Raw genomic sequence first — 16,351 nt, forward strand, 5'->3', positions numbered from 1 at the left:
CATGGAAAACAGACAGCTGGTGAAGAAGTAGTTGAACAAGGAGGCCATGTTCCAGCCTAAGCGAGCAGCAGAGCTCCATGATTCTGGCTTTAGAGTCAAGGATAGACAGTGGCTCACAGCTGCCTGGAACTCCGGTTCCAGGGGATCAGCCACCCTCTTCTGGCTCCCAGAGGCACCAGGCATGTATATGGTGCATATACGTTCATGCAAGTAAAACACTCATTGTAAAATAAACTTAAAAATACCCTGCTAAGTGGACTTTGACTAGGGATTAGGACAGAATTTCCAACAGTTTCTAAAATAGGCCTAACACACTCCTAGCACATATTTATGTAGAAAATCAATCAACTCTGAAAAACCTTGAGGATGCTTTTGCATCCTGCAGTATCAAATATTCAGGAAAGATTTAATCCTTTATGCAAAATATGCAAATAAATAATCACAGGCATCCCATTAGTATGCAAATGTGCTTTTGTTTTAATAGATGGTTGCATAACTGAATGGAGACAGTTCAAGACATTCCTGCTGCAGAACAGGACACCAGGCCAAGAAAGGTTAACCCTGGGGCCTCATAGGCCCAGACCTGGGGCTAATCCCAGCTGCTCTTCATCAGCTATGGCTATAGGGCTAGTGCCTACACTTCACCATCTGTAGGAGGTGAATGTGTCTAACAGTGCCTCCCAACAGTGCCAAGGATGGCTTCTGCCTTCACAGGCAGGCAGGAACAGGAGCAGAATTCTGCAGTCTCAGGGTGAGGTTGTTGGCTGGGCTGGCCACATCCAGGTTTTAGTAGGGAGGGGGATGGCTGAGCTTCCCAAGAAGGCATCTCAGTCCTGCCCTTATGTGCTGCACTCACCTGGTCACGCGCGCTCTCTCTCCCTCTGCCAGGCACTGGGCCAGAGGCCCCACGTAGGGAGGACAGCCCCCACTGGCTTCTCTCACAGTCATCCAGCCTCCCCATTAGCCCACCAGAGGAGCCCTGGTCGATAAATGGGTCCTGATGGGCACATTTTTTTCTTCTGCTGAGCAGTTTAATGACAATTAATTTTTTTACGGGAGGATTTTTAATCTGTGGAAATGGATGGAGTCCCCAAGTGCCCTGTCAAAGCTCTAGACCGACCTAATCTATGATAAAAAATGCAAAGCGAGGTGATATAATCTGAAATTAAATATCGGGCTTCATTTTCCTTTGGCCCGGATGGATGAATATTTTATAACTATTGTGATTTAATTTTTTGTTAACTACAGCAAATTTCTAATTCATCCAATTCCCAAGTCCTGTGGCTCTGACCCCTGAACCCAAACTCATCTCTCCTTAGCCCAGCTGTGGCTTCGTCACCGACAGAAACTAATGGTCACTACCGTCAGGGTGACACGGTGACTTCGATGATGAATGCAGCCAGTGGCATGCCCTCTGACCCTGTGTCAGCCAGAAGGCAGGTCATTTTTCAAGCAAGCCATTACAAGAAAACAACAAAAAGCTGGGGACGAGGGAGATGATCATGCAGAAGATGGTTGCATTTATGCATTTTCAGGGGACCTTCCAGAACCTTCTTGGGGTTTCAGTGTCTCTTACTCTTGGGTTCCAAAGGTGCCCTTCTCACCCTGTGTCACCTCTGGCCAGCTGGAGGGCTTGTGTGCACCCTCTGCTAAGCACTCAGTGGGCTAGGCAGAGACTCATTATTCTAGAAGACATAGCTTTGCTTGGGAGCAGAGGAAGCAGGATTACTGAGTAGAAATGGAGAGTATGCACAGAGCACACACTACCCATGCTGGTGGGTCCAGAATAGTGACCTCATGGGGATGGGGAAACTGAGACAGGGCAGAGGCAGCTCAAAAAGTACTCCCAGGCCCTATGTGGCCTCTATACTTAGTCCTGCCAAACTGACCTCAACCCCAGTGGTAGTGATCCCCCCTACTTGGGAAGTCTTAATGGTATTGCTGTAGCAGAAGGCCTCAACAAGGGCTCAGGCATGGTCTCAAAATACACCTGGCTCTCCAGCAGGAAGCATAGGCTTGGAGCTAGATGGGTCAGGGCCTATGTGGCCCTGGGCAGGCTGCCAAACCTCCCTGGGCCTCAGTTTCCACATCTACAAAATGGGAGTCAACCTACCTCACTCTCAGCACACCTCAAAGACATCCTAGACCCTTCTTGACTCCCAACAATCTCAAAACACATCTGGCCTTTCTTTGGGGTTCATGGATCCAGTTAGATGGAGGGGGCTCTTCTGTTCACCCCCACAAGCCGTAGAGGCAGCACGCCTCCCAGGAGGCTGGGTGTCTATAAGTATCCAAGCTCAGGAAAGAGGGTGTCCTAGTTAGAAGCCCACCAGGCCCAGCTGCTGCCCACAGGGTCACTAACTAGCTCCCCTGAGGACCTGCCGTAAAACTGACATCCTCACAGGCCAAGTGGGGCACGTGCAGGCAGCTCACAGAGTCCCATCCCACATGCCTCCACCTAGAATCCTGGATCCCAAATCAGGGAAGGCACGCCCTCTTCCTGGAAGGGCAGCAAAGCGTCAACACACCTCAGACAAGAGGAGAGGCTGGGCTTCCACCTTCTCCGTCTTTCCAACATGTTACTACTCTGAAGAGCAGTGGGCTGATAACATTTGGAGTGTGGCCAAACGGCTTCATGTCATTCCAGTCTGCAGGAGCTTAAGGGACAGCTCCCATCACTTGGAGAGTTGCAGACTCCCGATTCACAGCAAGGAATCCTCTGATCCCAGGGCCCCCATGCCTCCTTGCATGTGGCCGAGCTGGCAGCCAATGTCCCCAGCACAGCATCAAGAGCCTTGTGTCACCCTCACCAGCTAGAATCACAGACTTGGTGGTCCCAAGCAGCAAACCTCACCTCTGCCTTGGGCAGTTCTGCGGGGGACAGATGACTTTGGGATCTCTCTTTTGTAAGAACCACTTCTGATCCTTTTGATGTTTGTCCTTGGAACTGAGAGAGGAGAGGGGGAGAGAGGGAGGGGGAACCTTAATCAGACAACCTGCAAGTAGGCAACACGTTCACCTTGACACTAGGGCCTGGGTTCATGTTTGCTGAGTGAACGAATGAGTGAATGAGCCAAGCCCCAAGGGAATCCAGGTATAGCATCTTTGCCCTGGACATGACTCCTACGAGGGGAGGAAGACGAGGCTGGAACTGACTGACAGACATGGTAGCATCTCTCTGATGGAAGAGAGACCCTTCAAAGCCCCACAGCAAGTTCAGTGGCCAACTAGGGTAGACTCATTCATTTGGGAGGCTGAAGCAGGAGGATGAGTTCAAGCCCAACCCAAGCTCTGGGGTCCTGTCTAAACAGGAAAGAGGAAGAGGACTAAAAAAAGAAAGAGGAAAAAGAGAAGCAGGAGAAGGAAGTGGAGTTGGGGGGACCTGTCCGGTGGGATCTGTCATGTGACATGCCCAGTGTCATCAGCTCTACAGAAATAGGAAGCAGAATAGGTACAAGGCTTTCCTGCATATCCTGCTTCCAGAGGAAGAGGGAAGGAAAATGTGACAGTCAAGAGCTGGGGACGAGGGGGCCTGGGAGGGCTGTGACTTCTGCATTCTGAACTTGACCTGTAGCCCAGTAGCCACTTTCGTAGTATGGAAGAAAAGATGGCTTATCGCTGGGTGGTGGTGACGCACACCTTTAATGCCAGCACTCGGGAGGCAGAGCCAGGAGGATCTCTGTGAGTTCGAGGCCAGCCTGGTCTACAGAGTGAGATCCAGGACAGGTACCAAAACTATACAAAGAAACCCTGTCTCAAAAAACCAAAAAGGGGGGGCGGGAGGGGGGAGGACAGAGGAATCCATAGCTGATATGTAAAATTAAATTAAATTATAAAATTTAAAAAAAAAAGAAAAAGAAACAAGAAAAGAAAAGAAAGAAAGAAAAGATGGCTTATCTGGAAGCTGATGGAACAGGGTTTCATGGAAGGCAGAAGAGAACGTAAGGCTTAAGAAGGTCCTGTCTGCTGGGCGGTGGTGGCGCACGCCTTTAATCCCAGCACTCGGGAGGCAGAGCCAGGCGGATCTCTGTGAGTTCGAGGCCAGCCTGGGCTACAAAGTGAGTTCCAGGAAAGGCGCAAAGCTACACAGAGAAACCCTGTCTCGAAAAACCAAAAAAAAAAAAAAAAAAAAAAAAAAAAAAAAAAAAAAAGAAGGTCCTGTCAGCTGTCCATCAAGCAGCTTGAGACCCACCTACATCTGCCACTGACTCACAACCACAAGGCGGGGCAAGCCCTACGATGCCTGTGGCTGTGTCTGCTGCCATCTGGAGTACTGACCAGCCTTTACCCTAGCTGGCTACCACCTATGCCCCTTCCCCTCCACCCCCTCCCTTGCATCTGCAAAACCTTCTAAGTGTCTACACAGCATGAGTCTAACATGCAGTCTAACCGGCAGCCCCTGAGCCCAACATTCTCAGACAGGGTTGAGGCTCCTACCACCTCTCTATCCAGGCTCCTTTATTGTTGATCAGAAGTGTGAGCAAAACCAGAGCTGTCATGATCTCAAAGTCTTCTGACCCACCCCCCATCTTTCAGCACCCCAGGGCCAGGCAAGGTCATCTTGAGCAATGCCTTCCATCATAAAAATGGAATAACAAGCCTCAGGGCTGGCAGGGATCTCGAGGTGGGTTAAGAATGGGGATGGCCTGTAAGGCTGTGGAAGGGCCTGGGGACAGTCCTTGCTTTACATCCCTAATTGACTCCTTCACTTGAGAGGCAGAGAATGAGAACCCAGGCTCCTGAGAATGGCAGGATGTCTCCAAATCCCTGCAAGACTCCTTTCCAGCCAGGATCCTTTCTGACCATAAGCGTCCTTGCTAGTCTTAGAGTCCAACCTAGAGCCACTCACCTGAAGTATGGTGCTGGGGAGTCCTTGAGAGCTCCCGCCTCAGGCTGAGAGGTACCCTGTCTTTGTTTCTGTGTTCAGTGGCATGAAGAATGCCTGACCCTGGAGATGAATGGAAAGAAGAGAACAGAGTGAAATAATTTCCAGAAAGGAGTTCCAATTTAGAGCCCCTGAAAGCCTTTAAATTGTTCCTCTTGCTCCATACTTTAGGCCAGAAAACACATCCCACAAGGTCATCTGGGCACATTACCATTGTGACTAGCTAAGAAGTCACACATCATTCTCATCAAAGCCAGCACAAACATCTTGCCCTGGAAGCTTTCTCGGGCCAACTATGAGCAGAGCCATCCCACAGGCAAACTTCCTTTTTTTTTTTTTTTTAATTTTTGTTTTTTGAGACAGGGTTTCTCCGTGTAGTTTTGGTGCCTGTCCTGGATCTTGCTCTGTAGACCAGACTGGCCTCAAACTCAGAGATCCGCCTGGCTCTGCTTCCTGAGTGCTGGGACTAAAGGCGTGTGCCACCACTGCCCAGCAAACTTCATTTTTATACAGTCTAGGATCCAAGCCCAGGGAATGGTGCCACCCATAGTGGGCACCTCGATTAATATAATCCTGGGGCCAACAAGATGATTCAGGGGGTAAAACCACATGGCCATATAAGTTTGGTAACCTGAGTTTAATCATGTAACCCTCATAAAGATGGAAGGAGAGAGCCAATGTCACAAAGCTGCCCTCTGGCCTTCACATACTTGCCATGACACACATGTCCACCACACACATACATCATGCACACACACAGGATTATTTTTTTAAGTTCATCTCCCATAAGCCTATTGCCCAGGTGATTCTACATCTCACCAAATTGACAAGTGAGATTAGTCATCACTTGAGGTTAATGGGGGACTCTGGCATAAGCTCAGACCAGAGTCCTGATAGCAATACACACAGTAGAGCCTGTGCTCTTGAGGTCTGGGTTCTGCAAGGAGTTACACTTGAGACCTCATGTATTGCACAGTAGCAGAGAACTTCTCTGCATTTTGTCTTCACTCTGAGGCTGTGTATGAGGCTGAGTTTAAAGGCGGTGAATTATTTAATGTCACAGAAGAAATTCCAAGGCAACCCAGCATTCAGGCTGTAGCATAGGTATTACTGGCTTTTAGCCAGGTTTACAGTGAAAGTCAGAAGCAAGAAGCAGAGAAGGATTTGAAAAGCCTTCGGTTTGGCCAGAAAAAAAAAAAAAAAAAAAGCTTTATGTAAAGTTGGAGCTGAGGATGATCCGGATGAAGATTAATTTCAGGAGAGAGCTGCTGGGGCATCCCGCTTGCAGAGGAACACCTAGATGCTCAAAGGCCACTGAAGCGAACGTCTAAGTGGGCCCACTTACTGCCGAGCTGGTGGCAGACCTTAGCATTGCCCATGTGATGCTGCTTTTGAGGCATGCAGAACACAGAGATAAGGAGCTCATGGAGGCTTCTGCTGAAATTTCAAAGCAAAGTCTTGGGAGGCAAGGTCAAGATCCCTGCAAATTTACTGCCCTTGGAAGGATGGAGCCTGAAGCTCTGAAGGTGAAGTCTGAGCTGCAGAGAAGATCCCAGGAAGTCAGAGATTCCAGGAACAGGAGACTCGCTGAAGAAGGCTGCAGGGAGCAAACACAGCCAGCCCAGGAGAGAGAACGTGGGGGCCGCAGCAAGTGGGGCTTAAGAGGTGGGGCTACCCAAGCCCTCTGGAGCTCCTGTCATGCTCCCATGCACCCTAAATGCTGGACACAAACCTCACACTCCAGGGGCTGGACGGATGGCTCGGTAATTAAGCACGCTCTCTCTTCTTGCAGAAGATAATGGTTTGGTGCCCAGCACGCACACCAGGCAGCTCATACTGATGTGTTTATATGAGCTCATACTGTTTATGTACTCCAAACCCCTCTCCTGGCCTCCATGGGCACCAGGCACACATGTAGTGCACAGTCAGACACACAGGCAAAACACTACATGCATTAAAAAAAAAAAAAAAAACCTTAAAAAATTTAAGCTATGGAAGTCTGAAGGGATCTTTTAGCAATTCTAGAACTTTTGAGCTTCTTGGAGGTGGGCTAAGTGGATTTTTGCTCCGAGAGAAGCCTTCAGAGTCCAGGGCAGAATGGTATGTTTTTGATATTAAAAGGTCTCAAAAGCTCCTGTCCCAAATGGTGACAGTACCTGAGGTGACCAAATGCTAATTCTAGGGATGAGTTAATCCATTGACGGGTTTCTAGCCAAACAGGCTGGGGGAGCCTGATAGGAAGGCAAAGTGTGTCTTTGCTGCGCCCCGCCATGCCTTGCACCTGTGTGCAGGCTGCGCCCCGCCATGCCTTGCACCTGTGTGCAGGCTGCGCCCCGCCATGCCTTGCACCTGTGTGCAGGTTGCGCCCCTCCATGCCTTGCACCTGTGTGCAGGCTGCGCCCCGCCACGCCCTTGCACCGTGATGCTCTGCCTCTCAGCAGGCCCAGAAACAATGGATGGCCGTGGACAGAGCCCTCTGAAACACAGGCCAAGGAAACCTCTCCTCTTGTAGGTTCTTTTTCTCAGATGTCTTGTCACAGTGCTATCTAACACAGGGACACACCTCAGAGAGCTGGCCGGGGCAGGCTTGGGGCAAAGGCACATGGGGACTGGTGACGAGTTTTGTTTCTTCCTCTGTGTTTAACTGTACTTTCCAAAAAAAATGTACTCCTTGAAAGAAAGTCACAGAAGGACAAGTCCCGTGGGATCCCATCTCTAGGAGGTGCCCAGAGTCATCAAACCCACAGGGACAAGAAGTAGAAGGTAGGTGCCAGGGTCTGGGGAGAGGATGGGGCCACTGGGGTCGAATATGAAGGATGGGTCATTTTAGAGAAGGATGGTGGTGGGAGCTGCACAGCGAGGATGCATAACAAGGAGCAGATGCCTCCAATGAACAGAACGTTTTTCTAAATGGTAAAGATGGGACGGGTGAGTTGGCTCAGCAGGTAAAGGTGCTTGCTGCCAAGGCTCACGTCTTAAGTTCGATTCCCCAGGATGGATGGTGGAAGGAGAGACTCTGACTCCTGCAAGCTGTCCTCTGACCTCCACACCTGGAGTGTGGCAATACTCCCACACACACACACACACACACACACACACACACACAAATAAATAAATGTAATGAAGTTTTTAAACAGTAAGATGACTTATGTTCTGTGCTTTACCATGGTTTTTAAAAACAAGCTACTGCCTTAGAAAACAGCCCCTTCCCCTCCTTGGAGAAACCCCTAAGCAGCTGCCTAGCCTCCAGAATCTCCCACAGGAAGCTCTTCAGGCATTTAACTGCCACTCGCCTTTCCTGCTCCAGAAAACACAACCTGTCTTGCTTGTAGGTAGCAGGTGGGCCTTCTAAATCTCACACTGGCTTTGCCACTTGCACCCGATGGTGCCCAGGCCTGTTTAAACAGCCCTCTAAGGCTGCAGAGACAAAACAAAGACCCCATTCCCAGGACACTACACCTCCCACAGGCCCTCTGGGTCTCTGTCTTCCAAGGCTCCATTCCTCTCGTCTCACTGGCACCACGATGAATTTTCTTCATGCTAACTTGAGGTCAGAAGCCCCACCCCAAGCTACACTGGCATCTCAGGCCTCAAACCTCTTTGGGGGCCTTAGGAACATATGACATGTAACTCCCGGTTGTCTATCCCGTGTGCCGGGGTCACCACCATAGCCTGGCCTGAAATATTACCTTCCTACCAGCCCTCCATTCTCCTCCACAGCCTGTGGTCCACACCAGCTGGGCAAAGCAGCCACTGACCTGGGCAAGTAGGCACTGGAGGAGCGTTTGTCCCCTTGGGGTTCTTCCGCCGTAGCACTGTCGAGGGGGTCTTGTAGATGCATGAGGCACTAGATGGGACTGAGGTACCCAGGGAGGCACAGCTAGCCTGCCTCTGTGCCTGGGCTCGGATCCTGTCCCTCAACTGCTCCAGACGAGGGTTACTCTTCCTAGGCTGACGCTGGGGCCCCAACACCAGGGGTGGCCTTTCTTTCCAGGGCCCATGGAAAAGTGCGCATGATTCATGCCCCCCTGAGGAACCAGAGATTCGGCCGGATGACACTGAACTATTCGCATCCCTGGTGTCCCAGCATGGAGACCACATGGGCAGGTGGCAGGCCTTCATGGAGGGGCCTGGCTCCTTGATATAGTCAGACCAGGTCACATGGGGAACTGTCCAAAGAGTACCCAGCTGCTGAGAAAGCATAGGCCACCTCAATGTGGCCAGAAGGCTGTCCTTGGCTTCATGTGAATGGAACACTTCTTCCCTTGGAGAGAATGACAGAACAGCCAGTCAGAGTGGAATACCTCAGATGGAGTCCTGTAACCCCAGCACCCCTTTTTCTCTATTTCTACCTCACAGTTTGAGAAAGACAGGAGGGACCAGAAAATGCCCCCACCATGTGGACATGCCCTGACATTCTCCCTCAGACACTAACCACAACCTTTTTCTTTCTTTTTTTTTTCTTCGAGACAGGGTTTCTCTGTGTAGCTTTGCGCCTTTCCTGGAACTCGCTTTGGAGACCAGGCTGGCCTCGAACTCACAGAGATCCACCTGCCTCTGCCTCCCGAGTGCTGGGATTAAAGGCGTGCGCCACCACCGCCCGGCATAACCACAACCTTTTAAAGTTGGTACCATGATAAATTCAATTTATGGATGAGAAAACTGAAGTTAGGAGTAGCCAGGCCAAACCCAAAGGCACAAGCAGGTTTTGGCCAGAGACCCTCACACTCGACCTCCACATCTTCCCTCCTCCCACAAAGAAGACACCCCTGGGAGAAGGTGACCACATGGCTAGTAGCAGTGCTGACAGTCTTGTCCACGCCCACACAAACACTACCTGGGGTTGGTGCTGGCCTTCTGATTGGCCATTCTCCCCGAGGCCTTGAGGGAGTAGAGACCTCCTTGCTGGTTGTCCCTGGGGCAGGTCTGCAGGGTTACCCTTCGGGAGGTGGGCAGCACACCCATGGCCGGGGTTGGCATTGCAGCCGAGGCAGGAGGGTATGGATGGTGAGCCACACCACCTGGGGGCCCAGGTCTAACAGTATAGTCACATGGTAGCCTGTAGGTCTACCACCCAGGACCCATCCTGAACTAGCTACTGCCTTGCTCTGGGTACTGTATGGGTCCTCTGCCCCTCAGGACAGTCATTGAATATGGGTAGGACCACGAGTATTAGCCCTGGGTAGACAATGGTTGTGGGACTTCCTGATGGGCTGCTTCTCATGGGGTGGGAGAGAATTCCAGGTGGCCCATGACAGCATAATAACCCCGTGTCACTGAGTGGCAGCCTGAGGTGTCAGCCCCTACATGTTGCTGACACCTACTTCTAGACAGCATCCACCTGTCCCTGACATTCTAGGGAGCACACATTCAACAGAGACTTCTGGAAGTCAAAATGTGGGAAGGATAGGGGTTCTGTGGTTGGTAAGCCCTGTGCTCAGCACAGTTCAAAAGACAAAGGACTCAGATCCCAGCTCTAAGCAGGATAACCTTGGATACCAGGGACCACGCCCCACCGGAGGACTGTGAGCGCATCATAGGCCTCTGCTGTTCAATCTCTTTCCTGTTGGCTGGGAAGAGAAGGTGTGGACAAGATTAGGAACCCTAGAGACTTAGGGCTTTTCCCAAGAGTCCCCAGAGAACAGAAGACTACAGCAGCGTGAAAAATATCCAAGACTTGACTTTTCTTTTCCTTAACGATGCCGGAGATGGTTCACAGGGCTTGTATATGTTGGGTGAGCCTCTACCTCTGAGCTATATGTCATCCCTGAGACTGTTACTAAAGGGTCTGATGTAGGGAAGGGGATACAAATTCCTGAAGACAGCACTCCAAGCACAGACTGCCTGATCGTGAAGGGAGGCTACCTGTACCACACCAGCTCCTAGGCGCTCCCTCATAGCCAGGACATTTTGGCACAGACCCTAGAGTTGAGTCCCAGAGCCCTGGACAGACCGGGTGCCGGCTTCTCCATCTACCACTTTCTTAAGGCTGAGGGAGAAGAGGCCTTCTAACTGGCTGTCCTAGGGCAGGTCTGCAGGGATGAAACCCTTAGTGAAGTAGGTAGCATACCCATGACGGGGATACGAAATTCCTGTGGGGACAAGGCAGGAGGATGTGGAGGGTGAGCCCTGCCACCTGGGGGCCCAGGTCTACTATTACAGTCATGTGTGTGTTCCTCTTGGCTGTAACAACTACCTTAACTGCCCTGGCCTAGAGTCAGCCCTGCCTGGACTCATCTGCTCCCATAGGCAGACCTGGAGCAGACCCCATTCATATGTTCCTTGATGACATTTGCAAGAGATCAGTGGCCTCTATGAACGGACTGCAGGACAGCATCAAGTGTTTTTAGATGTCTTGAAAACATGTAGACCTAGATTTTTCAAACATGCTACAAGAGGTGGCACGTACCTCTGATGAGAGAGCCAGCTAGGATTATAGCAGACTGGGGCATGCTAGCCCAAGCCAGGACATGAGGAAGCCCGATCATAACAGGGAATGACCACACTACCCAGAGAATGACCACACTACCCTGGGGGATTAGCCAGCTCTGCTTTAGACTTCTCTGCCCAGAAGAGCCTCCCCAGAAGGTCCCGTCTCCCACCTTGTTGCCTGTAAGATGGGGGACCAGGGTCAACACCCAAGTACAAGTCCAATCTCTAGGGACTTGACCTTTGTTATGTAACAGTTTCTGCCAAGATTGAAACATTACAAACTGAAGGGAAGCTCTTTAAGCAGGGAGGTAAACAACTCAAAATAACTTCAGGAAGTCCCTGAAACTGACCAGATTTACTAGGCCCCTCATTGCCAGAGTAATCAATAAAAGACTGCTGCCTGGAACAGTTTTAGATCAGAGTCACTTAGAAAGGACACTCTCCAGCCTGTTGAGCTGCTGGCAAGCTATGCAGTGTGTTCCAGGTTCCCAGCTTTGTGAGCTGTCACCCATGCTGGGGTGAGCTTTGGTGACGCGGCTATCTTTGAGTCATTTCTGCTCCTGTAGTAACCCCAATAAAACTCATGGGTTCTCCAAGCTAGACTTTGGTGGTATCCCTACTTTGATCTGTCGTGGGCTCTCTATCTGGGGTGAGTAGACATGTGTGTTGTGTCTCTCTAGGAAAAGTTTTATCACATAACCCCCTTGAACAATGGTTACCTTTGGCACCAGGGAGCCCACGAAGTCCTGTTATGTTCTCCTAGAGGTGGTTCTGAGCCCAGGAGACAGTGCTTCCTCGCTGGGCTAGCAGCCCTGCTTCCCACCCACAGGAAATTGCCTAGGGACTGAGCTGTCTCCACCAACTGGGGTTTGACTTGTCTGGAAGAAACCACACCATAAACACAACGGATTAGCCAGAGCAAGTACTTGACTGTTGCCTCTAAGTTATTAGAACAAATGCCTGGTGAGCAGAAAAATAAAACCCAATGTTCAAGAGCAGCAACAGCACCCTGTAGGCTGGCTCCCACCCACCATGTGGGAGCAGTGCCACCCCCTGCAGGCCAGGAGCTCCTACCCCTCTGTGGCTCCCATGCCACCCCGTAGGCTTGGCACTCGACCCTTCCTCGTCTCCCTCAGCCTTGGCATACAGCCGCTCAGTGGAGGCTGTCGCCATGTGCTTTCTTGAAGACCAGGTTCACTCCTGAGGCCTCAACTGCAGCTCCAAATTGGACCACGGCAGGATAAAATCTATAGACTGCCCACCCTGCCCCAGGACTGTGACAGCAGCTGGCAGGACAGAACTGTACTGTGTCTGCCACAGGGTAACTGGGAGCAAGGCCCAGGATGCACATGTCCCCCCAGGCCAAGCCTGCTCCTGTTACCAGCAGCATTTCAGCCAAGCTGGAAACACACTGCAAGGCTGGGGGTCTGAGCCCCTCACGACCCTGCTCTTGGGCTCCTGGCCCTTACCAACTTACCATTTCTTTTGCGTCCATCCATGTGAAGCTCTAGCAGAGCTTCAGAGGCCACCCATGCCCCCATCCTTCCTGCATCCTCCCTCACCTCTCTCGGGAAAGTGGTCCCCTGCCTTCCCTACCGAGGGACTGGGGTCCCCACATTGGTTCTGGCCAGATCCCCTTCTGCCTCCCTCAAAGGGCAGGCCCCTCAGGGATGAGCACAGCCTTGCCAGCAGCTAGCACTGTCCCTTTTATAGCATCCACAGAGCACCCTGCAAGGCTTGGCCACTGTGCTAGCCACTGGTGGCTTTGACAGTCCTGTGAAGTCCACTGTGCCAGAGGGACCAAGTCACATGTCTAAGGTCCTGGCAGGGTCATAGGATACCAAATCCTCTCTTCAATCCACCACACCCCTGTGGCCAGCAGCAGGTCCTTGAGACCATGTAGAACTTCACCTAAGGGGTGGCAGCTTGTCAGGGAAGGGATAGGAACATCCAGCAGAATAGTCACATGCCTTCAGTCCAGCAGAAGGGGCACTCCCCCCAGTGACCTCAGACAAGTTATTCGGAGCTCTGGGCCTAAGTGTGCTCCTTAGTAGAGTAGGCTGAGCCTTAGAGGGCTCCTGTGAGGTCAGAAGTGCACAGATTACAAGGTGCTCACCTGACTGGGCATAGAACAATAATTAAAAATATGCTAGAGCCCAGACCACTGGCCCAGACCCAGTCCACTGTCTGGTTCCTCCATGAACCACACAGGTACAGCTAAGAGTCACAGCTACTCCCCAGCACAGCCCAAGAGGCGCCTCCCCTCAGTCCCCTGCGACTGTGAAAAGTACACAAGCTTCAGCCTGCGGCATATGCTATGTTTAGGCTGCAGTCTGGGTGGGCAGGTGGCAGCGGGTGGGGAGGGGCTTTCTTCTGGAACCTGCATTGACTCTAATTAGCCCCATTGTTTATTTCTCACCGCCCCCTCCCTGGAAAAGCAAAACCCGGAGCAGGCTGGGGGCGGTCAGTGAACCGTGAAGGGGAGCAGGGCACCACACCCACCACCCCGGGGGCCCCTAGGGCTTGATACCTCAGCGCACTCCACAGCAACACCCATTCAGGTCTGGCGTCCTCACGTTGGCATGGCACCCAACTGCCAACATGACCGCCCAGACTGCAGCCTGATCAACACCTCCAGCTGCCACCACCCGACCCTGAACACACCATCGTGCTGATGGCCAGGAAAAGGAGTGGAGCCTCTGGCTTCTAACAAAAGTACCCTGCTTTCCTCGGGCCAAAGCAGGTCACGGCTGGAAATAACACGCAGATGCCAGGGACCCCCTGTGTATAAAGCACAGTTCTCTTCCATGACACACAACATACACATCGTACACAGAGCACACAGAAACACACACACATACACAAAAGGGCCAGCCAGCTCTGCGGGTGGGGGTGGGGTAGGGTGGGGCGGGGGTGGTGGTGTTTGATTTGGGTATACTTCTATTTGGGTGCTCATCTTTCTAGCCCCACAGCCTGTTCCAACACAGACTGCACTCCAGGGAAGCCAACTGATGCCTCAGTCTGGCCTGAGTCCCCTGGGGGACAAGGCCACACAGAGGTGGCAGATGGAAGGGTGGACACAAGCCAGCACCATAGCCACAATGTGGGGAGGATGCTGCCGTTGGGGCAGGCAGATGGAGGTGCTGAGGAGATGAAGCAGATCAGCGGAGTGGACACGTGGCTGTCCTCTCCTCAGAGGAGGTGGCTGGCAGGAAATGTGGGCACAGATGCAGGAGTGCTCCTCCACCCCACCCCTACAGCCCAGCTCCCGCAAAGCCCCTCTGCTAAGCAACCAAGAACTGAGACACAGCAGCCCTGATAAAGCTTGAGAGACACTATCCCTGTGCCACCAAGGAGATGGATGACCGGGGACCCATGCTGACAAGAGCGAAGGCAACAAGAAGAAACCCCCAACCCACTGCCAGCACAAGCCTGCTCAACAGGAAGCGAAGGCCTGCCCGCCCTTCCAGGACTACCCCTCTGCCCGACCTTCATAGCCAACGACAGCAGTCCCTGCTATAACAGGCCACTGGTAGTCCTCAGCTACTGTGGACAACAGTTCTTCAATCGGCCACCACCTGGGGCACTTGGACCTATGATGCCAGCATCACACCAGGCTCTGGCTCCGTGCTAGTAGCCATGAGGGAAGCACAGTCACCCACAGTCGTACAAGAAAGAGCAGAGATCCACTTTCCACACGACTTCCTGGAATCCACGGCCCTCAGAGCTCTGCTCTTAGGGGCTTGCAATATGCCAGGTTCTGACCAGGGAACATCGATGTGGGCACCCCTTCCTGAAGAGTTCAGAACGGGTCTGGGAGGCACCGTTCTGGGTTTCCACCCAGTGCTGCCTTAGCCCTCAACACAGAGCCCCTCCCTCTGGGGGCAGGGGTATTCCGGCAGGACTTTCAGCCAAGTGGCGGTGCCAAGAGCCTTCCAACTGACACTACCATCTAGTGAGGGACTCCCAGCAGTGGGGCCTGAGCCCAGTGAAGAGCAACCTGCGGAACGGAGGGCAAGACTGCTCCAAGTTGAGGAAGCTGAGAAGCCACCTCCTGCCCACCTCTGCCATGCCATCCTCTCCCATACCCTGCTGTAGGATGCTGCCCCTCCCGCTAGAGACCTGGCCAACACTGGGAAGGGATCTGCTAGGACCCCCTCCCAGGTACTCACTCACGGGAAGTCCAGCTGGGAAGGACAAGAGCCTAGGAGCAGGAGAGTGGGTGGGTGTCTAAGAGCCCAGGGCTGAGTCAGGGAGGGAGGCGGACCTGTACAGGGGTTGCCAGAGAAACCCTGACTCCTCCCCCAAATCCCTGCATAGCACCTGGAAGGCTCAGTGTCAAGGGCCTTATCTGTGCCGCTGCCCCATGTGGGCTGGTGGGTGGAGTGTAGCAGGGCTTTGCACCTGGGGCTCTCAACCCCGTTAGCCCCAGAGGTAAGGAAGGAAGGGACTGTGCACACACCTGAGGCACCCTCCACCCTCACTGCTCCCCACCTCAAGGCTGGGGTGATTTACCTTTAGCCTGGTCCAGAGCTTCCCCCAGGTCTTGATGTTGACTCAGCTCATGGCCCCTGCATGCGGCCTGCTGCAGACACACCCCCAGCCCCTGCCTCTGGCAGCAGCAACCTGGAGACTTGAAAGCCTGCAGGACCCCAGAATGCTAACCCACAGCTTCGGAACTGTGGATTCATGCAGACTGGACAGAACAGCCAAGCCTGGAGAGAAGCCAGGGGAACCTTTCAGGATGGTAGGAGAGACACACGTGGCCCAAGGTCCCAAGACTCCCAGGTCTAATAAAACCAAATTCAAAGCTGATACTTTGTAGCTGAAGTGGGCATCCTTGGGGGCAGTGACAGGAGGCTGCTGGGATTAACAGGCGGCTGGGATCAGGCTCCGCCTAAACCCTGCCATTTTTACTCTGCACAAGCTGGGTCTTTGAAATAAAGAACCTGCTTTTTCCCAGGGCTAAGACACTCGAACTTTCAACCAGGGTGCTAATGTGTAGGACAGAGCTGTAAGCCAGACTTCGTTTCC

The 16,351-nt window shown here is 52.4% G+C and overlaps 1 protein-coding gene across 1 annotated transcript in view; it reads right to left on the reverse strand.

The window, feature by feature from the left end:
* Ccdc187 (coiled-coil domain containing 187) overlaps positions 1–10,291 on the reverse strand; it is a 45,482-nt gene extending 35,191 nt beyond the window's left edge. Inside the window, exons 1-4 of the mRNA XM_059258812.1 lie at positions 9,723–10,291; positions 8,644–9,149; positions 4,850–4,948; positions 2,855–2,947 (exon numbers count right to left, since the gene is read on the reverse strand). Of these exons, the coding sequence (XP_059114795.1) occupies positions 2,855–2,947; positions 4,850–4,948; positions 8,644–9,149; positions 9,723–9,865 (841 nt within the window). The 5' untranslated portion in view covers positions 9,866–10,291. The remainder of the gene's footprint in view (positions 1–2,854; positions 2,948–4,849; positions 4,949–8,643; positions 9,150–9,722) is intronic.
* Positions 10,292–16,351: the final 6,060 nt, after the last annotated feature.

The sequence above is a fragment of the Peromyscus eremicus genome, chromosome 4 (assembly GCF_949786415.1).
Source record: "Peromyscus eremicus chromosome 4, PerEre_H2_v1, whole genome shotgun sequence".
Lineage (NCBI taxonomy): Eukaryota > Metazoa > Chordata > Mammalia > Rodentia > Cricetidae > Peromyscus > Peromyscus eremicus.